The 23,056-nt window shown below is 39.8% G+C and overlaps 1 protein-coding gene across 1 annotated transcript; it reads left to right on the top strand.

The window, feature by feature from the left end:
* The first annotated feature begins 21,594 nt into the window (after positions 1-21,594).
* Positions 21,595-22,572, top strand: LOC127860856 (protein NYNRIN-like). The gene has a single exon (XM_052399156.1). It carries the CDS (start codon positions 21,595-21,597, stop codon positions 22,570-22,572), a length of 978 nt encoding a protein of 325 aa, XP_052255116.1.
* The last annotated feature ends 484 nt before the right edge of the window (positions 22,573-23,056 follow it).

Genomic DNA, 23,056 nt, shown 5'->3' with positions numbered 1-23,056 from the left:
AACATATTTACACTAACTTTAACAATAAAAATAAATGCCGACAAATTCATCCGCCTTTCAGCACACATGAGAAGGCCCTCGCCCCCACATGGAACTGCATAATCTACAATAAAAATCCTGCTTGTTATTTAATTAAATCACAAGAAGTTTAACAAAGGGACTACAAATGCGTTAAAATACATATCTAAGTGGCAAAAAGGTTAAAAGTATAAGAATACCAATAATCTTATTTTTGTCCAAGTATTATACCTATAATTGCTTTATACAGATTAAGTACATTTTGCATGCATAATCACTTCATTGACATCTGGAGGGAAAGACAACTAAAATAAAACAAAAAACTATTGTACCCACTACACTCCTCCCACTTTTCTCCTTTTGGACCGCTGCCCCATTCTATGGTACATACAGACAGCTGCATTCTAGCGGTTAGTAACCAATATTGTTTCTTATGGATATCTAAAATTCCATCACATTAGCTAAATAAAAAATATTCTTGTCGGCTTTCATCCGACCATTGCAAACAATTACTTACAAAAATAAAAAAACAAAACAAAGTGTACATGCACCGGAGAAACACCTCCGGCCATTCAGAAAATCAAGGTGATGCAACGAGACAGTCAAAAAATTAAAATGACCTGCAAATATTGTTTTAAAGAAAAACTCCGGAAAAATACCACTTCCGGCTAAAAAAAACAGTGGAGTGTGACAGTGGTCGTCAAGCACTGTCACTTATAAAAAACAAACTCATGCGACAAAATTCTACGAAATTGTCTCCCTTGACAATACATTGCTCGGCATATTGTTGGTAGAAAAGAAATTAATTTATAGAAAATTACTGAAATAAATGACGTGATACAGCAATGACGAAGTAATTGAAGTTAGATCGACTCACAAATCTTAACATGGAAGGATAAAACATGACGGAGGTGCCAAGACTGGGATATCGCAGGGAAAACCGGGTTCCTATTCACCATCTGCGTAGTTAACACATCCGAAAAGGAAAAAACCAAGATTTAATAAGTCAATACAAAAAATATCGGTGAATGTACGAGAACACTTCCAAGGGAAACCACATCCGGCGTTGCGGGCTAATAGTAGACGTCAGGCACTATCACACCCTACCACAAGGGAAAAAACCCACTTCACGGGAAATAATCAAACACATCCGTGAATGTGCAAAACACTTCTAAGCGCGGTTAAACAAAAATTACAGGAAGTTAAGCGCAGACGGCACAAGATAATTTGGGACGACACTTTATGCCTATGCATTAAACCCCCATTTCGCAAAGCACTGCTCAGATTAATTTCAATTTTATAGTTCCAACAATATTGCGATAAAAGCCTGGGCTTAAACTGAGACAATAGGACATATATATATATTCAAAACAATCTAATCAAATTAATCAAAATGTTTAAGAGAACTATTACTTTTATACTCCGCGTACACCGTAATACACTATCAACACCGCGAATAGGATAGAGTTTCCAGTAAAGAAACATCAGAGTGGTAAAGAGGATCACAAAAATAGGGTAACCATACCGCTGTTAGTATTATGTGACTGCAGTTTATTGTAATTGTTTAATTTGGGGGGTATTGTATTTTTAATTATTTTCCTAGTTTTACTTACAATTAACCTCGCCATTTACGATTTTAGGCGGTACAGATTTTGGAAGTTAGACACTCTGGTGGTCGCCAACCTAATTTCCAACGCTGGGACCGCTCCCAGCGGCGAGAACTAGAGGGTCGCCACCCTTTAGGACCACGCTTAAAGGTCTTCGAAATTCATCCTCCCGTCTTTTGTCCGAGGCAACTCGATATCCGGATGCGCCGCCCCCTCGGCGGTCACCCGCGGCGACTCCATATTCTGTCGCACACTTTCGGAGGTTTTCTGATGTAACGCCATAATCGGACGCCCTGCACCGACGGTCTGTCGCGGTGATATAGCAACCGGACGCACTGTTCCGGCGGTCTGCCACGGTGACACCAGCCGGATCCACATGTCCGGCGGTCGGTTTGGCCTTATCTCCAGTGGCCGGTTTAGCCATCTCTCCTACTGCCTGGCGAATCGCTTCTCCCTGGGCCACTTCGGCCGCCACCTGGTCGCCCCTGTCAGTCGCCATTTTTCTAGCCGCCTCCGCAGACTGAACCACAACGCGCTGCACGCGAACTAATTCCGGCCTACTTGGCTGCGCAGCCACCTCGGTTACTGGCAGCGGCATGGTCACCTCGCTCACCTCATCGATGTCCACAGACTTTGTGTTTTCAAGACACATACGCTGGATATGTCCCAAACCACCACACTTAAGGCACGATATGCCCCGCCTCGCCATGCCAGGATACTCGCCCCAATTGGACCCATATCTGCCTCGCTTGGAGGGTGGGGATGGACATTCCCGCTGAAAATGGCCTAAGCCCCTACATCTTAAACACATCATGTCTTGCCTACCACCTCCGCGTCTTCCGGGTCCTGGTGGAGGCGCATAGCCAGGGCAACCGCCCCTGCTTGCTACAGGCTGGTCAGGGTATCTACCTCGGTTAGCACCATAACCTCCGCGCTGTGCACCCACTGGGTTCGCATTGCGATTACTGTAGCGATTGTACTGGTTCGGGTATCTATGTGGACCGCCGGCACCCCTACCCTCGGCGTACCTACCCTGGTTTTGGCCATAGAATCCCCGGTTAGGGGCGTTCCATTGATAGGGAGAATAACTATAACCTCCATTACGGGGCGGCTGACCCAGTTGTTGGGATCTGGGATCAACGCCCGATTTTCCCCCGGCCCCGGACAAATTCCCAATAGCGCCCTCTAGTCGCTTTACTGCTTGAACCAACCTACCAACAGTGGACCCATCCACTGCAACTGGGTTTGGCTCTGTATTTACGACGTGCACCCGCTTTGAATCTTCTGGTTTTACCTTAGCACCATCCCTATGAACAGAGGCACATGCTGCGAGGGCATAACTGTTCATTTTAATTTAATTCATGGCGTCCCCCATTGAGGTGGGTACTTGGAGGCTCACATGTTTGCCTGCCTCCTTATCGCTCAGGCCTTGGCAAAAATTTGCCACCGCCTGTTCGGTAGCATATTTTGAGGGCAAGTCCCTAAAGGATTTAGTTGCCAGCGTCAGCACACGGTCCGACCAATCTTCCAGGGACTCACCAAATGCCTGGTGGGCAACCTGGAAACGGCCCTGAGCTGTGGCGGGGAGTTCTTTTGCCCCAAAACGCTCCTTCAACCGCTGCATAAGATCAGCGTGCTGTACTTTAGCATTTCCTTCAGTTAACACCGCATAAAAATCCGAAGCCTTACCTATTAGACACCAGGCCAGGCACTCTGCGCTTTCCTCGTCTGACCATTTGTTCAACTTGGCGTACCCTTCAAATTTACCGCGGAATACTGGCCAGTTGCTGCGGCCGTCAAATTGCAAGGCTTTGGGTAGCTTGGTGAGTACATCCCTCTTTAAAGGGGTAAAGAGGTTTGGTGTGGTAGGTGGAAGTGGGACGGAAATAGGAGCGTTATTTGTTACAGGTATTACTGCTGGGACAGTAGGAATATTTGGAGCTGGAGGGTTACTTGTGATGGTCATTACTGCTGGGACAGTAGGAATATTTGGAGCTGGAGAATTACTTGTGGTTGGGGGGTTGTTTGTAACTAGGCCAGACACCACAGGGGGATTGTTTGGGACAAGGTTTGTGGCTGGAGTACTTGTCACCGGAGGACTTGGGAGAGCTCGTGCAGCGTTTAAAAGTGACAGTTGATGTAAAAGGCCTCATTGTTGTCACTTAACATGCCCAAGTGCAGGCGGGGACGATTTATTGGGGAACGGGTCTCTGTCTTGAGCGTCGTCACTGGACTGCGCCACCTTAGCACAGGTTCCCTATCTGGTCGTCCCGGGGGCAAATTTAATTCCCTAGATATCCTTTGGGTCTGGGAAAATGTCACATAGGACTCTGGCCGGGGCAAGTTTTTTTCCTCTTGGGGATCTTGCCCACAGTTTAATGAACGGGATGAAGTGGTTTGTGACCTAAAACGTTCGTAGCCAGCATTTAAGTCAGCCTCAAGAGCTGAAACTTGGGCTATAAGTTGGGCCTTCTCGCGACTTACCGGCTTCTTCTCCAACACTGGCATATTTGCTCGCCTTCCGTGTGGGTACATGGGACTACTTGCGGTTGACCGCCTATCCCAAACATTTTCCGCACCGTCCCCATACCACAGGGTTTCTCTAAATAATGCGGAGTTAGTACTAAAATCCAACTCGGTCATGTCACCCAAGGTCAGCGGCCGTCCTATAATTGCCCCTTAGGTGTCTGGTACCAAATTTCCCGTATTTTCCCGTACCAAAAACAATGGCCTATGCCAGTTGTCTGCCCACCCCCAGAATATTGCATAATCTAGTGGGAGTGTCGAAATTCACGCGCACTTTCCTGGGGACTACCGGTGAAAATGATGGGGGTATATCCACTTCCCATATCCATTGTTAATTTAGAACTTTACAAGTAAATGAAGGAAATTTAAACAAAACAAAAAAACGAACTGGAAGTTACTAAATCCAAAAATTCTTAAATGAGAACTTGTGCTACAATGGTAAGTACAATACAAACGTTTTTCAAAAGAAACAATAAACTTCCTACCAAATGCCTATCTTCCACGTGAACTTAAGCCCTCAATTGTGGTGACAACAACAAAGATGGCCGACACGGACGAGTTAACACGTGGCCGGGAAATTCAAATAATATTTCAAATGGGGTATGGCGTCAGAGTATTCCTTCGTTGCGTGGCTGGTTCAATCCAATTACAAAATAGTTAAACGACAATATGTGGTCCAACACGTGGTTTACCAAAATACAAAACCTGGAAACAATTACACATGAGACACTATATCCTGCCGACAACGCCAATGTTGTGTTTTTAATCCGGTTAGCTTTCGGTTCGTTTTTAACAACAACAGTAATTACTTGCAACGGCACTAAATAAGATACTCACGTTGGCATCGACTGGAATGCTCGTCAGGATGGCACCAATAGTCCTCGTCGTCTTCGGGGGAACTCGTCTGCTCGTCTCGTCGGTTGCACGTCACAGAATGGAACTTATACCTTTTGGGAATGGCCTTCCAGAGAAATACGTATTATTGACACGGTCACAGAATGGCACTTATACCTTCTGGGAATGGCCCTCCAGAGAAAAATGTGTTCGCACACAGCCACAGGCTAACATAAGCAATCACAGGCTCACAATTACTCCTAGCAATACTCAGCTAGGGAAAACACTTCCACTCGCATCAATCACCCGTGCACAAGAAACCGTATTATCTCGTGCTACCCAGCATGCACTATACCGATTTTTCGCTGGTTCCCAATCACGATGTATGTGCGCATTTTGTAGACCGGGCACCGGCACAACAAGTGTCTCTCCTTCCAAAGATTCAAACAATCTTAATAAATCACAAACAAAACGGGTCCATGTTAAAAAACTTAAAGTTGTCTCCCCTGATAACACACAACTAGATAAAAAGTCGAGATTAACTACAGACACTGAATCTGAAAACGAATCGGAGAGTACTGAAGGGTCAAGTGTGGACTGGTTTTCGCCCAATTACACCATCGACTCACATATAGCTGTCTCAGTTCACAAAAAGTCGAACAGTAATACTCATGGCGACACTCTTGACTCAACACTCGTTGATAGAAACTATGTGAATAATCAACAGTCGCTACACTCTATGCCATGCCATAACACCCATCAGCAGAGCTCCAGATACGGATAGTACAGCCGTAAATACGGCTTTTTCTTGAAGGTTTACGCATTTATTTTTATAAACTGGACGTACAATTACGACTTTAATTTTCCTTTTACGCATTTGCAAAAACAATCTGGCCGTACCGATACGTCCGCGTCAGCGCAGCGTGATTTGTCGGTCTCTAACCTAACGGCGCTTTCCGTTAATTTAAATTACCGAAAAGTTGTAGACTGGGTTCTGGTATTTTTGTCTATTCTGTCGTTTGATTTCCAATTACTTGTAAACCCGTCAAAAACAATATTTCTGCGCGCATGGGAAGGCCGGCTAAACACAAAAGCGGTTAAAAAAACACACACTTTTTTGTCATATAATGGCTACATACAGTCGTCTTAACCATCCTGACATTCAATCTGTAAACCCAGAACAAGACATTGTCGCACCGATATTAAACGATTTGATTGCATCGGTGGCTAAAAACGTAAGACAACAGGATCCAAACAAAAACTGTGGAAGATTGGAAAACCAAATATTATTTGACAGTTAACTGCTAAAGCAATTATTCTTTTGAGATGAGACAGTGACATTAATATTCATTTACTTAGCTTACTAGTTGGCTGGTATTTTTTGTCAAGAAAATAATAGAAATAGTATTAAGTCATGAGTTTTAATGATCATATTTCAGAATGGAAAACCTTATAAAGTAATTGTTTAAGAAGCTAAATATATTAATTATAATTGCTGCAAATGTTTCTGTAAAGTCCGTTAAACACCCTTCAATATCCAAGAACACGGGTAGTACAGTACTACCTCTATTTTCAGCGTTACTCCTTTTCTTTCTGTCACTGGCAGTACCGTTACTTATTTCACAAATCCTTATCTGGAGCTCTGCCTCAGCCATCTGTAAATCTAACAGGTGCACCAGAACATCACTACGTCATGTCCCCTGAGAAGCAGTTTCCACCATTCATGACCTCCCCACCCACTATGCAGTCAACACCCATCCAAATGCTGCCACAGTCCTTCTTAACCGACTTTGATCTTCAACGAATTGTCCACACATAGAGAATCTCCCTCCGTGAAATCCGTGGGCTGGTCCAGGCATGTGTGGCTGAGCATGTTACTCCTCTTTTAAATGAAATCAGTGAACTGAAACTTTCTGCAAAACCATGTGTAACAAAGTTGCTGTTCTTGAACAAGATCTGGGCAATGCCAATCAGTACAGCAGGCGTCATTGTGTCATTGTCAGCAATGTACCTGAAACAGAGGAGGAATCCACTGATGATATCATACAAATAGCTAAAGATAATGGTTCCAACATTGTCTGTCAGATATCGACAGGTCCCACAGAAATGGACCTCCAAAAAGGAATGATGGTAAATACAGAGACATAATAGTTAAGTTCACTAACTACAAAGCAAAGACAGATTTCATCAAATCAAGAAAACAACTGAGACTTAATAAAAGCAAAGTGTTCCTCAAAGAACAATTAACCCCAATGAGAAGGGAAATTGCTTTCCATTGCCGACAATTGAAACACGACCCACAGTCTCCCATATCAGATACATGGACATTTGATGGAAACATATTTATTAAGTTGAAGAACCAGGAACAGAAAATCAAGATCACTTCCATCCAGGAACTTTCTTAATTTGGCCTGAAGCAAATCTAATTTCACATGCATGAGCTAATACCAAGTGTTGACTTGACCTTCAATTATAGTTTTTGTCAATCTTTCTCAAACAATTTCTGCATTCCATTTAACATCCTTTTTCAATGACTATTTAATATGTACCCAGTTCCCACCCATATTAGGTACAAAAATGCATACCCTAACATGCAAGTTAAAAATGTTTATAAGTATGTTTGTATGTGCATATATGTGTGTACATGTATGTTAGAATGTATAAGTATATATGTATATTTTGATATATACCTAACACATGAATGTAAGAGTATGTATGTACATGTATATGTTGATATATACCATTACCATAACACATAAATGAATGTATAAGTATATATGTATATGTTGATATATACCTTAAAGGCTCTATAAAGGTCACAAATCCAATTATTATGCATATCAACTGGTCTAAGTTTTACCCGATTTCAGTTACTCTTGCATAAAAACTGCTAATAACACAGCTTAGGTACAACGTTGTCAAGAATTATGGAAGATAAACCCGTTTCATAATTGGAAGAAATGTTTACATTTTTGCAACTAACGTGATTTGTAGCCTCAGAGCGTTGACATGTGCTAAAAATAGCCGAAAGAAAATTCAATTTTAATTCTATTTTAACAACTTTTTACCAGCAGAAAGTAACTTATTAGATCACTTTAAACGTTTGAACCATTTAGAAAAGACCTACTTTGTGAGTGATACCGGAAAACGTTAAAAGTCATCGTTATATTGACCTGAGTCACTTTCACTTTCTCTTTCGCGAGTAAACAGCAATGTAAATAAACTGATTGTTTGTAAACACAATTGACTTGGAGGACACTTTATTTTGAGCTCAAAACAAGTTGTATTGCTCATTTTTTTATTATTATGTCCAATAGCATATATATATATTGTTTTTTATAACCTTTATAAATAAACTATGAAAAAAATATTTCAAAAACTGTAAATAATTACGTATCTTCACCTCTATAGAGCCTTTAACACATGAATGTTTAAGTATGTTTGTACAAGTATATGTTGATATATACCACTACACATGAATTAATTCAAGATCATGATAAAGTGAACTCTTAACCTAAAACCTTGGATACGTGTAATGGATAGATATGTATATTAGAATTTATAAATGTTAAAGTATCAACAAGTACTAGTAGTCTAACCTAATACATTGACAAATAACATAATTAAGAATTTATAAATGTACAATTATTAACAAGTGCTAGTAGTCTAACCCAATACATTTACAAATAACATCATTAAGTGTAAATATGTTGTATACATATGTGTATAAGTTACAATACACATGTAGTTATTTGTTATTACCTATTTCTTACAAGTGATATCAGAGTCTCATCTGTGTTTCTCCATGTTTATAAGACAAGCATGACATGTTAATTAATGTATGGGATCATTTGAAATAAATATTGCTGTTGGGATATATAATGTATTTTTCCCCAAGAATACTAGTATCAATATTGTTATCATGAACAAATCCATAAAAACTGTGTGTGTTTATTATCAATATGATCTGTTTATCATAATATAGGTATGGTCAATCTTCAATTTCCATATACCATAAAACATCCTTTTTCAATGAATATTTAATATATACATATCCCCACCCATATTTGGTACAATAATACATACCCTAACATACAAGTTAAAAAATAGTGTAAGTGTGTTTATACGTGCATATATGTGTGTACATGTATGTATGAATGTATACGTATATATGCATTTGTTGATATATACCTTACCACATGAATGTATAAATATGTATGTACATGTATAAGTTGATATATACCATAACACATATATAAATAAAAGATCATGAGTATGTGAACTCTAAACCTTATAACAATGATATATGTATAGTTGATAGATATGTATAATTATATAAAAATGTAAAAGTATCAACAAGTATTTGTTGACTTAGACCCCAACTCATTGTCAATTAATATCATTAAGTGTAAATATGTTATATACATAAATGTATAAGTTACAATTCTACCGAAGTTGTTTGCTATAACCTATTTCTTACAAGTAATAATAATAATATCATGTATAATGGATAGATATGTATAAATATGCATTCATAAATGTAAAAGAATCAACAAGTACTAGTAGACTACCCCAACTCATTGACAATCAGCACCATCAAGTGTAAATATGTTGTATACATAAGTGTATAAGTTTCACTACACCTGTAGTTGTACTTGTAGTATCAATATTGTTATCATGAACAAATCCATAAATACTGTGCGTGTTTTTCATAAACGCAATCAATATGTTCTGTTTATTATAATACTGTTGCCACATTATTACCTCAAAATGTTGCAAATAGTACTCAAGTTGCTACATATATCTATATGTATATACATATATATTTATTTTTGACTTCATCTCAACAATACTATAAATATATAAAACCAGGTAAAGTAAACACATACTACCATATCCGCACTTACTATTTACTTAAAATAATGTAAATATTTGCATGATTACTTACAAAAATGTCATTATTCTTACTCCAATGTAGGTAACATATGTCCTGGAAGTTGATGTAAACGTTTTGCAAATTGTAAAATATTTTATATAAATTTTTTTCCTGAATGCCAACAACAATATATTATGTAGATACATATTAACACTTCCACTCTACCCCCTTAAAATGTAAATATCATATGTACTAAAAGAGGTTCTATTTACATTAACAAAATAAAAGTCATAAATAAATCTAATTAATACCAGTTAAATGCGAAACTTATTCAAGTAGATGTATTATACGACAACCATGTCTACAACTTGCTTAAATAATGTCACTTAACATCCCATTTATGAAATTCAACTTATAATAAATTGAGTAGACGTATTTATTATCCCCACGCTTTTTGAAAAGCGTGGGGATATTGTGGTTATCTCCGCAGTCTGTCCAGTTGTCCGTCTGTCTGTCTGTCCGTCCGTCCTGGCCACTATCTCCTCCTACACTTTACGCACTAGAACCTTGAAACTTACACACATGGTAGCTATGAGCATATGTGCGACCCTGCACTATTTTCAATTTTGATCTGATCCCTGGGTCAAAAGTTATGGGTGTTGGGGCGGGGCCGGGTCAGAGATTTTCACTCATTTTTTTTTTGGTTATTTTACTATAATTTCTTCATTTGTACACCGATTGTCTTCAAATTGATACCTAACCTCTCTTATGACAATACCGTCAATCTCAACTATGCATGGCCCCATTACCAACCCTGGGGCGCCTCGCCCACATAGGCCACACCCACCCAAAATTGCAGTTTTACTATAATTTCTTCATTTCTACACCGATTCTTTTCAAATTGATACTGAACCTTTCTTATGACAAAACGGTCAATCTCAGCTATGCATGGCCCCATTACCAACCCTGGGGCACCCCGCCCACATAGGCCACACCCACCCAAAATTACCTTTTATCTTTATTTCTTCATTTCTACACCGATTCACTTCAAATTGATACTTAACCTCTCTTATGACAATACGGTTAATCTCAACTATGCATGGCCCCATTACCAACCCTGGGGAGCCCCGCCCACAAAGGCCACGCCCACCCAAAATTGCCTTTTACTATAATTTCTTCATCTCTGCATCGATTCACTTCAAATTGATACTGAACCTCTTTAATGACAATACAGTCAATCTCAACTATGCATGGTCCCATTACAAACCCTGGGGTGCCCCGCCCACATAGGCCACGCCCACCCAAAATTGCCTTTTCTATAATTTCTTCATTTCTACACCTATTTGGTGGTGTGGTGGTGGTGGTGATTGATACAATGCATTACAAAAATGCAGTTAGCCTTACATTTGGTAAAATTTAAATATATTACAAGGGAGGCAAATGCTGTAAACAAAAAGAACATGCATAAATGGTTGTTGTTTCCCTTGTTTGAACCATGCTAAATCCTTAAAATGCCTATTTTCAATAACTGTGACCTTGACCTTTGACCTAGTGACCTCAAAATCAATAGGGGTCATCTGCGAGTCATGATCAATGTACCTATGAAGTTTCATGATCCTAGGCCCAAGCGTTCTTGAGTTATGATCTGAAAACCACCTGGTGGACGGACCGACAGACCGACATGAGCAAAGCAATATACCCCCTCTTCTTCGAAGGGGGGCATAATAATAATCTTTGTGTAAAATAATTTTTGTAACTTCAAAATACCATTTAAAATGATACTTATTTCCACATGTAAAGCATTTATTGTGCACTACACCACCTACAATAGACTTGCTGAACATCTCATACTGTATTTTACCTTTGTTTAATTTGTTTTGATAATAAATTACACCACTGCTTGGTGTATGTACACAACCATCCATAGGTTCATTGACAATATATCATCTATTTAATTGTTACAATGACACGCTCAATAAAACAAACTGAAATCAACAATCAAATCACATGGCACAGTGTTTTTTTCACCATTTTGGGAATGGAGCCGGGTCCCTTTGGATTGGGAAAATTTGCGGCGTTTTGACTAACATTGGAAAATTAGTGTCGTTATTGTTTTGCTAACAAATGCTTCAAAATTGAGGATACAAGTGTGTCCAGTATTATATTTACTAAGGTTAATCTTAAATGGATGGGACATGAACAAAAAATTGATCTAAAAAAAAAAAAAAAAAAAAAAATAATTATTGTTTGTTCCATTGTTGGGCATTTTTAGCTCTCATTTGGGAAAAATATATACTTTTTTTCCATTGGGAATGAGTCCGGTTACCGGACCCGATTTTGAATGAAAAAAAAACACTGTGGCAGGACATTTGTTTTTACTGCAATGTTGACACAAGATAAATCTCAATGGTTTACTAAAATCACTTTATCATTCTATAACTGTGGATATGCACATCCTATGATTTTCAATTATGCTTGTGCCCGTATGTCATAGCAATCACAAAAACTTGCACTCGTTCCAAAAGACATGCTTACATATTGCAAGCATCTATATAATAAATAATTAAATGTTACTTTATCAACATCCCAAATAATCTTGGACATTTTCGGTTTCAAATTCCAAGATTGTTTGATATTGATATTTCTCCTATCTAAAAAAGCATAGACCCACTTCCATTCTCTTGTAACATTACAAGATTATGACAAAAGTGAGTCATGTATTAATTACATTGTACACAATGAGTAAACAGCATCATATAACCGAACATTAGGTACTAATACCAAAAGAATTACATAAAATTTGTGCATTAACCATTTATCAAATCTATTGTGCCACATATAAAGGCCATGTATCGACTCCAATTGAGCAATTACCCCCCTGATATATTTTCACCAAAATGATGAATCTTTCTCAGAACTAATATTTGTACTTAAGTTATCATGCCTAATATGTATCAAGTAACAAGATAATGAATGGCAATGTTGCAATGTTGTACATAATAGATGTTATAACAAATAAATTATTATGGTGTATAAAATGTTGTTAATGAAATGGGTCTTATATAATTGATGGTGCTGTGTAAAACTCATTTTTGAACCTCAGCCTGCCTGGTGAGTTATCTTACTATGTGTACTCTCTAGCATTTATGAAGTTGAACTACACTGCATAAGTAATCTTATTTTATACAGCAGCTTAATTATATATTGTCTGTGAACTCTCTAACACTTATAATTTCCAAAGTCAGTTGCTATAGATCAGCTATCTTCTAATATGTTGAACTACAACTTAGTGTTTATATTGCTTGTGTACTTTATAGCACTCAAATCTTTGAAGCTCAGCTGCTAGATGACTTATTTTGTTTGTACAGTAACTTATTTGTTTTAGAATTATTGTGTTGTTATGTTGACTGAATGTAATTAATTTACTATGTGAAGTCATTTACTCATGCTCTCATACAACACACGTTTTGTCTTCAAATATAAGTGCTCAAACAAATAACGTCAAGTACACACTACCATTGCATATATAAAAACGTTAAATGTACAATCTATACCCAACAATTACACATGCACTTAGTTGCATACATTTCTTTTGTTTTATTTACACACACACATAGTTGCATACATTTCTTATATTTATGTGGTAAATTTACTGGTGTGTAACCGGAACAGTACGGCAGAGACTAATCGATTGACCGGAAACGAATGCAGATAATCGACGGTCATACTGTAGCTTTACATCTGGACGGACGTCTACTTTTGTATCTGTGTTCATCTTGTGTATTTGTGTCTCCAAACCTGTCCTGAGGGATCTTGGAACAAGAGACATCTTTATTTTAGGTAAGTACTACCAGTATTTACTTCACTGGCGCTGCAAGCAATAATTTTTGCAACTTTCGCAGTTCCAAAAATTGAACCTTTGCGGGAACATACCCGCCATTGTGGTTTGATTTTCTGAGTGTTTCTGCTGTGGTATGACTCATTTTGTTGTCAAGATTGTGCAGAATCTGCACAATAGTGACATTTAATTTTGCATTTTATGAAAGTGCAACAATATTTTGATATTTGTGATATTTTTTGCGATTTAGGCTTTCGCGGAAAATTGTCCGCCATCTTGTTTTTGCACATGTCGTCAGTCATTATTGACGATTGCATTGTACATTTGTTCATTTATTCTATTAATTTTGTGAATTAACCTTTTAGTTCATTATTCTGGAATAGTTGCATGGTTTCAGAATAGTTTCTGGACTAAACTCAGGATTAAACAGTAAACGTACGTGTACTTTCATGCATTAGTGAAAGCCATCTTTGGTTAATCTGAAAGTTTGTAGATGTATTCTTTTTAGAAGTAATTTCATTAGAATTGTTGATATTTCACTGGGAGTTTTTAAATTTCCCGGATTTAACAACCATCTATAAATAGCTCGGGATACCCCATTTTTCATTGGTTGTTGCCATGAGCTAACCGGAAACGGAAATCGTTCCATTGTTTCTTTTCCGGTGATTGGAATTCTAGCAATTGCATCTAGTGTTCACTGATATTTAGTGTAACTAATAATTGTAATTAGTTGCGCTAGATGATATTAGAGTGCAATAGCAATTGCAGTTGATTTCAACCTGTATTGTTTATTGTATTTATTTATTTTTGAAAAAAAATAAAATTAGGAAATAGTGTCATTTTCATTTCATTGTAAGAATATTACAATTATTGTCAACTTGCTTTATTGCTTCATCACATATTAGTATCATTACTGGTGTATGCATAGTTGAAACAGTAAATTTTCTGAGCGACTGGATATATTACAAGCATATTTTGGTTTACCGTAAAGCTTTTCTACTTCCTAAAGAGCGCACCTGTAGCAATACCGTATTTACTCTAAAGCAATTAATTAGAAATTAAGTATAGTAAACCAAATACACTGAAAACATTTCAGTTTATTTTCAAGCTAGTGCTATCATTGCGATTAAAGACTTTGTCATGAATTGTTTTTGGAGAATAATAATTTAATGTCTTTGTTTCTACATTAGTTGTGTTCTAGCCTAGCCAGTGCACGAGTTCCTGCACCCGGAGGTATCTGGCCTTGAGGGTACAGAGGAGACGTGCGGTCGGGCAGTCGCAGTTAGCAGAAGGACTATCGGTTCTCCGGCATCGCTGGGGATCGCGCAGTCTTAGTGAGCAGAGGGATCATCGGTTCTCCGGCATCGCTGGGGATCGCGCATAACCTGCATCATACTTTACCGGCAGTGTCTGGTTGAGTGGAGGTTATAGGTATAAACCCAATCCATTTCCTTTAATAGTTGCCTATTATCCTGGAGTCATTAACACAATTGCATACCATTAAATATTATTCATACTGTGTCTTGTTCAATACTGAGAGTTATCTACGGTTGTAATACCCGGCATTAAATACTGGGTGTTATATTTTGGATACATAAATTTTTGGTGTTTATGGCCATTTGTTTTATTACATTTATGTCCGTTTAATTCCATTTTTTTGAGAAATAGATTTACTATTTAGTATTGTACGTGATTTAAAGCTAAACTATTGAACAATATTTATACTTGACCCTATCATTAATCACAATCACTAAAGAACAAATACCCGGTACCAAATACTGGGTGCTACATTTTCTAGTGTATATTATTTGATTTGTGATGGTCTTTAATTGTTACATTTATGCTCATTTGTTTTCATTTTGATTGGGTGGAGAAAGAGATTTACTTGATCGTATTGTGGAGTGTGATTGTGCTCATTGTAGTAATAATTTTTGGTGAGCAAGGAAGATTAAGATAAATTGTTGTTTTTAATATCAGTTCTACTGATCATTGCATTTAGATTGCAAGTTGTGTGTGTGTGTCACAGTTCAATTGTAACTGAATTTACTTTAATTTAGACTTGACCTGGACAGTATTATTGACATCCTAATTTTCGACGTGACATTGACCTACCAATTTAAGACGTATTAATCATTTCTGTTCATTAATATCTTGTACTTCTATTGGAAATCATGGCTAGTAGAATTATTGATGTTGATACTGCGTCTTTTGTGGAACTGAAAACGCTTCCTAATGTTGGAGATAAAACAGCGCAGGCTATAATCAACTTAAGGGAGGAATTTGGTTATGTACCGAAAGAGCGTTTGTCTTCGTTAAGTAGTTTCCGACCAACTACAGAATTCTGGAGGTTTGTAACATTCTCAAAGCAACCTCCGGAAGAGAATGAGGACTCACAGGCAGAGCAAACACCCTCTGAAACATCTGCAGAGCAACCGGAAAAAACTCTGGTCGCTCAACCCAGGCAAAAACTGAACCCATTGAAGGATTTCTCCGAAACAGAAGAAAAAGATGCAGAGGAAGACGAAGGGGTACCTATTGAAAAGGCACATGGAAGATGGTATGATGAGGGAAAGGCAAAGGAAAATCTGGAGGCTTACAGTCATGATATGAGGACACAGACTCTGGAAGACAAAAATCTGGAAAGTAACCAGTATTGGCAACGATGGGGTAGGTCACAGACTCCTGAAGACAGAAAATTGACAGAACAGCAGTGGGTACAATCTACTATCAGAAACATTGAACCAGCTGTTAATAAACTATCTGGACCTCCTCTTTCTGTATCAAATATGCAGGGAACTCGCCCGAAGGCTATCAAACGAGATGAAAGCCCAGATAGTCGATACAAGGTTGTAGCATCTGGTTCTCCGCGACAGTCAAGGGATCGGCAGCGGCAATATTCAATGCAAGCGGGTCAAGTACAAAGTAAACCTGTTGCGGAACCGCAACAACCATTGCCATACCAGTCTTCATCTATGCAACAACCTCCTGTACAGACTCAAACACAACAACCTTTGCCATATCAGTACCCGGTGCAACCAACTGGTCCGTATCCACAACCTTACCAAATCCAACAGCTACACCCGGGGCAACCAATGCAGTTCCCACCATGGATGCAAGGACCGCCACAAAATGCATATCCATACCTGGGGTACCCTTATCCACATTGGTATCCGGCTCAAGTGCAGTTCCAGCCTTTCACTAATGGAGATGGGTACCAGGGGATGGGATTACAAGCTGGTGCAGCCCATCACGGATTCGCACCGGCAGGTATAAATGTTCAACCAGCAGGCTCGAATGTTCAAACAAATGTGCAACTGTCGGGTACAAGCGCAAAACTTAATGTTTTACCTGCAGCTACAACTGTACAACCCAATGTTCAACCGGCAAATACTGGCGTCATCGTGCCCGAACGAGAGAATCATGCTGGTCGAACTCACCGACAGGATGACAGACGACAAAGGCTGACCCAACAACCAAAGACATTGGTGTATAGTGGGAAGGGTAGTTGGAAGTCGTTTAAAAGCAAGTTTAACCGCTATGTGGTGGTGAATGATTGGAGTGAAAGGGAGAAGAAGGATTATTTGTGCTTGTGTCTTACTGACACGGCAAGTGATTACCGTACTCTGATAACTGATAAGATACCGGATATCAATTACAATGCCATCATGGAGAAGATCGAAAGGCGGTTTGGTTGTCAGGAACTCCCTGAAACAGCTATGATTAAGTTTTCTAATGTTTGTCAGCAAACAGACGAGTTGCTGGATGATTGGGCGGATAGAGTGATGACCTTGGCGACCCATGCTTTCCGGGATCTTCCTGATGAACACATGAATCGCCAAACCATACTACGGTTTTGTCATGGCCTAGTCGATAAACATGTTGGGGAAGGAGTGGCAAATATGAGACCTACCACCATGGAGAAGGCTATAGACAAAGTAAAGTGGGCGAAATACACCCGCGGACTAATATACAACAAACAAGAGACAATTACTAAAGGAGTGGTGGCGGAAGTGCAGGTTGCAGCAGTCACGGCACCGAAGTCACCGCCAGGAATAACCAGAAAAAGGGAAGAGGATAGAATGGAGGACTTTGAAAAGAGGTTCTGTCGTCTTGAAGAGAAAGTTAATATGATTGCGGATAAACTGGAAAAATTATCCTCAATACCAAGACGAAGAACTTCTCCATCGCCTTCCAGGAGTCCATCGGAGATGATTTGTTACAAATGTAATAAAAAGGGTCATTTGCAAAGGGAATGTCCCATTAAGCAGTCTTCATCTGGAGAATACAGGTCACGTTCGCCGGAAGGTGAAAGAAGATGCTTTAACTGTCAAAACACTGGGCACTGGCGGAAAGATTGCCCGGAACTGCAACGTGCTGCGAAGAAGGACAAGCGAGTTTCCTTTGTGGACAGTCACAGTGATTTAAACAGCAGTGGGTCGGAGTCAGAGGCCTATCTTCGATCCAACCAGTGGATGGCCAGACGAATACATTAGAGGAAGTACAAGTCCATGAGGTTCAGACTACCAACACTCTGTTCAGAATTCCAATAAAAATACAACATTGGGAAATTGATGCTGTGATTGACACGGCGGCACAAGTAACCATTATTTCGCAGACCGTTTTTGATAAAATTGGTAATGACATACCCATTTTAAAAAACGTGACCTTAAGGACAGCGGGAAAAGACATGAAAATGACCGCTTTTGTAGCTGGTCCTATATTGATTAAGATGGGTGATAGGGAGATTCGTGAGAATGTGTATGTGGCCCCTATTGACAATGACATGCTTCTGGGAAGGGACCTTATGACAAAGTATAGTGCATACATTAATATCCCGGATATGTATATTAATATAGGGGGACAGACTCTTTACATGACTTGTAAGGAAACACATACTCCACGGGTATCCAAGTTACGGTCTCTAGATTGACTAAAATCCCTCCCCGATGCGTAATGACTGTACCTTGTACTGTTAAAGACAAACCAGGAACATACATACTTGAAGGGACCGACATTAAAGACCTACTGATATCCCGGTCGTTGCATACTGGGACACAAATAAATGTGACTGTTTTTAACCTAAGTGACCACAATGTTAGGTTGAAGAGGAAAACGTGTGTGGGGACAGCGGAGACAGTGGAGGTTATGTCTGCGTTGCCTGAAGAATATCTGTGTGTAGGAGAGATTAACACGGTGGAACAGGAAAACGCACGGGAGTTACCGGAACATTTGACAGATGTTTGGCAAAGATCTAGCGAACATTTGAGCGGCGACGAGAGGGAACAGTTGCGTTCTTTGCTGCTTGAATTTCAAGATGTCTTCGCTAAAGATGAATATGACCTGGGCAATTTTACAGCCATGGAACATGAAATTGACACCGGTGATGCCAGGCCAGTGAAGCAAAAACCCTGGAGAACTCCAATGGCATTTGTATCGGAGGAAGAAGGGCACTTGAACAAAGATATTAACTCTATGATTCTACATTCTCAAATCTTTTCTATAAAGAAGGAATGTAGTTGACAATTGTTAATAGTTTTATTTGATCGTTCGTCAAAAAGTTGTAATTCTGTTACTCTTGTATCTTCAATGCAATTGAGTAATTAAATAGTAATTAAATTGAATGCGTTTTAATTCCCTTTTATTATTGTTTAATTTGAGTTACAATGCTATGACGTTAAATGTTATTTACACTTAAATGTATTATGAATATTGTTGGGCCAAGTGTGAGGTTGAGCGCTCTATAACCAGGTTTAAACCCCCAATGCTTTGCATTGACCGTTCCAAGGCGGTGACCCCAGCTTTATTCATATTTTGTGTTTATGTTGGTTTGTATTGTGCTGTATTGTGCTGTTTTGTACTGTTTGGGCAATCGGTCACTTGCCTTAAATAAAGGACCAACTAATTGTTTTTAATGAAAATTCAATACTGCTCCAGCAGCTGGAGTTTCACTTCTTTATATTGAAGCTGGTGTTATTGAACCATCGTACTCTGATTGGAGCGCGAGTCCAAGTCCTGATCCGTAAGCGTGATGGGTCGGTGCGGTGGTGTGTGGACTATAGGGGGCTGAATGATGTCACTAAGAAGGATGTATATCCATTACCCCTCATTGAGGATTGTACAGATATGCTGTCCGGACAGAAATGGTTTTCTAAACTGGACGCTAACTCCGCTTACTGGCAAGTTTCGATCAAAGAGACAGACAGGAAAAAGACAGCTTTCAGCACCAAGTATGGCTTATTCCAGTTTGTAAAAATGTCATTCGGCTTATGCAATGCACCGGCGACATACTCCAGAGTAGTAAACCTAGTTCTGCAAGGGCTGACGTGGAACGAAATCTTGGCTTTTTTAGACGATATTTTGGCCATGGGAAAAAGCTTCACAGACCACCTTGGTACACTACGGACAATATTTGAAAGGTTCCGAAAATACCAATTGAAGTTAAAACCCAAGAAATGCGTATTAATTCAAAGGAAAGTTGAGTTCCTGGGCCGATGGGTAGGCCCGGATGGATTGACTATGTCAGAAAGTGACATTCAAGTCGTGATGGACTGGCCGACACCCAAGACGTCTAAAGAAGTGGAAAGATTTTTAGGTTTGGTGAACTATCACCGAATGTTCATCAAGGGCTATGCAGACCGGTCAAGGGCATTGTATACTATCACCGGAAAGAAGAATTTTAGCTGGGGTCCAGAGCAAGAACTATCTTTTGTGGATTTGAAGTCTGCTTTAACTACTCCCCCGGTATTGGGATTGCCAAATAACAAGGATCCTTACATTTTGGACACAGACGCCTCCGAGGTAGCAATTGGAGGGGTGCTATACCAGGTACAAGAAGGACAACCAAGGGTCATTTCATACGGGTCGTATGCCTTAACCAAAGAACAGAAACGGTACTGCACGACCCGAAAAGAACTTTTAGCTGTGGTTCGCTTTACCCGGCAATATCGTCATTATCTTCTTGGTCGTCATTTCACTCTGCGCACGGATCATAGCATCTTAACATGGTTACTCCGTTTTAAAGAACCACAAGGACAGATTGCACGATGGCTGGAGGAACTTAGCCAGTATAACATGGAAGTTCAACATAAGGCAGGTGCAAAGCACGGCAGTGCTGATGCTTTGTCCAGGGGACCCATCGTGGATGAGTGTGAGGGGTATGTTCTAGGTCATGGTTTGGAACACTTGCCTTGTGGGGGGTGTGACTACTGTAAACGGGCAGAAAGAAACTGGGGGCATTTTGTGGAGGATGTCGATGACGCGATCCCATTAGCAAAATCGATAGCGAATGAGCAGGAGAAGACACGGGAAGTATGGGATCCAGGAATAGGCAATATGAATGAGGTTATCAACACTGTTCGGTTAGAGGAATTGAGCAGAATATCGGAGACAGAGTTCTGCGAAGCTCAAGCAGAAGAATACGAATTTAAGTTGTTGCACGGCTGGCTTATGTACCATGTTACGTTACTCCATCAGAGGGGGAATTATTTTTAGCTAGTGCTACAGAAAAGTTTTATTGGATTAACCGTACATGCTTCACAATGAAAGAGGGGTTAATCTATCGGCTTGATCCGGAGAGCGGTCTGGAACAGCTGCTGGTGCCAAAGAATCTCCGGGCACCGGTTTTAAGTTACTATCATGATATACCTTTAGCTGGTCATCAGGGAATCGACCGGACAAAATGGAAGATCCAAGAGAAATACTACTGGAAGGGAATGGTTAAGGACATCGAACTTTATATTGAGAAATGTTCGGAATGCGCTCGTAGTAAGAAACCAAATCGAACAGCTAAATGGGAAATGCAAATTTTTCACTCTGGTGTTCCGATGGAAAGAGTTCACTTGGATTTTCTAGGACCTTTACCGAAAACCAAAGGCGACAATGAATATATTTTAATGATGGTAGATCAATTTACAAAATGGGTTGAGTGTATCCCGTTACCGTCACTTACTGGCGAAGTTACAGCTGAAGCCATGGTGAATCAATTCTTTTCCCGGTTTGGCATTCCATTCGAGATATTCACAGATAGGGGCACAAATTTTGAAAGCAAACTGTTCAAGGAAGTGTGCTGTCTTCTGGGAATAGATAAAAAACGGACTACCCCTTACCGCCCTTCTGCAAACGGTCAAGTGGAGCGATATAACCGTACGTTAATGGAGGCAGTACGGTGTTTTACAGCAAACCGTCAAGACTCGTGGGATGCCAACTTACCGCATATAGTAGGTGCGTTACGATCATCTGTAAATCGAAGTACTGGGTTTACTCCTAACAAAATGATGTTAGGGAGAGAAGTGTATAGCCCGGCCGATTTTGTCTTCCCTTCACAGAAGATTAAATTTACAACTGAATCTGAGTACGTGTCCCGACTGGAGAATTCTATAAAAGACGCGCATGACCAAGCCAGAGAAACATTGAAGGCCGTGCAGAAAACAAGGAAAAGAGATTATGATCTCCGGCTTAACAGCAAGACTTACAAGGTGGGTGATCCGGTATATATGCTGGATACCGCACACAAGAAAGGGACATGTTACAAACTGTCATTCAAATGGGACGGACCAGGAATAGTGACACAGCAGATATCTCCTTATCTGTACCGAATAAGACACAAACATGTGGTCAAGACAGTTAATCATGACCGGTTGAAAATCTGCAAGGAAACAAATCTTCCTAAATGGGCCAATCAAGAAATTGACCGACTGACTGGACTGTTAGGTGTTGACAGCGACGAGACAGTATATTGTTTGTGTAGACAGCCAGATGACGGTTCGTTCATGATTCAGTGCGATTGGTGTGATGAGTGGTTTCATGGTAGATGTGTGAATGTGAGTGAGGAAGAAGGTGTGAGGATAAGGAAATATAAGTGTCCAAATTGTTGAAGGCTTATTCTCGATAGTGAATGATATACTTAAAAATTTAGTTGTAAAATGTAGTTATTTGTTTTAGCATGTCTGACTCCGGCTCGGCAACAGATAGTCCCAAACGAGGGTGGAGGGAGGTTTTGGAGAAGAAGGCCCGGGTGATACAGGAGGTGGAGGTAGCAAACTCCGAAGGCAAACTCCTGTATGGCATGGCAAGGGAGCTAGTGCATGCCCTGGGACAGGTTCACTCCTCAAGGTTGCCACAGGAGAAGATTCAAGAGCTCATCAAGGGGCAATATGATATTGCGGTTAAGCAGCGCAAGAATCGTTTTGTTTCTGAGCTCCGGTACCATGCAGATGTAATCTGCTCGAAAGAATTCGTGGCGAAGGCGTTCGGCAAACCTGCGGCCAAGAAAACTTGCCTAGGAGTGTCGCTGAATGCTCGTCAAAGAGGAGGTACGGTACGGAAGACAACTGGACGACCGAAGACTTTTTCGGGATT

This window comes from Dreissena polymorpha, chromosome 15 (genome assembly GCF_020536995.1).
Source record: "Dreissena polymorpha isolate Duluth1 chromosome 15, UMN_Dpol_1.0, whole genome shotgun sequence".
Taxonomy (NCBI): Eukaryota; Metazoa; Mollusca; class Bivalvia; order Myida; family Dreissenidae; genus Dreissena; species Dreissena polymorpha.
Note: the sequence above shows the minus strand (reverse complement) of the source record. Positions and strands in the feature narration are given on the sequence as shown.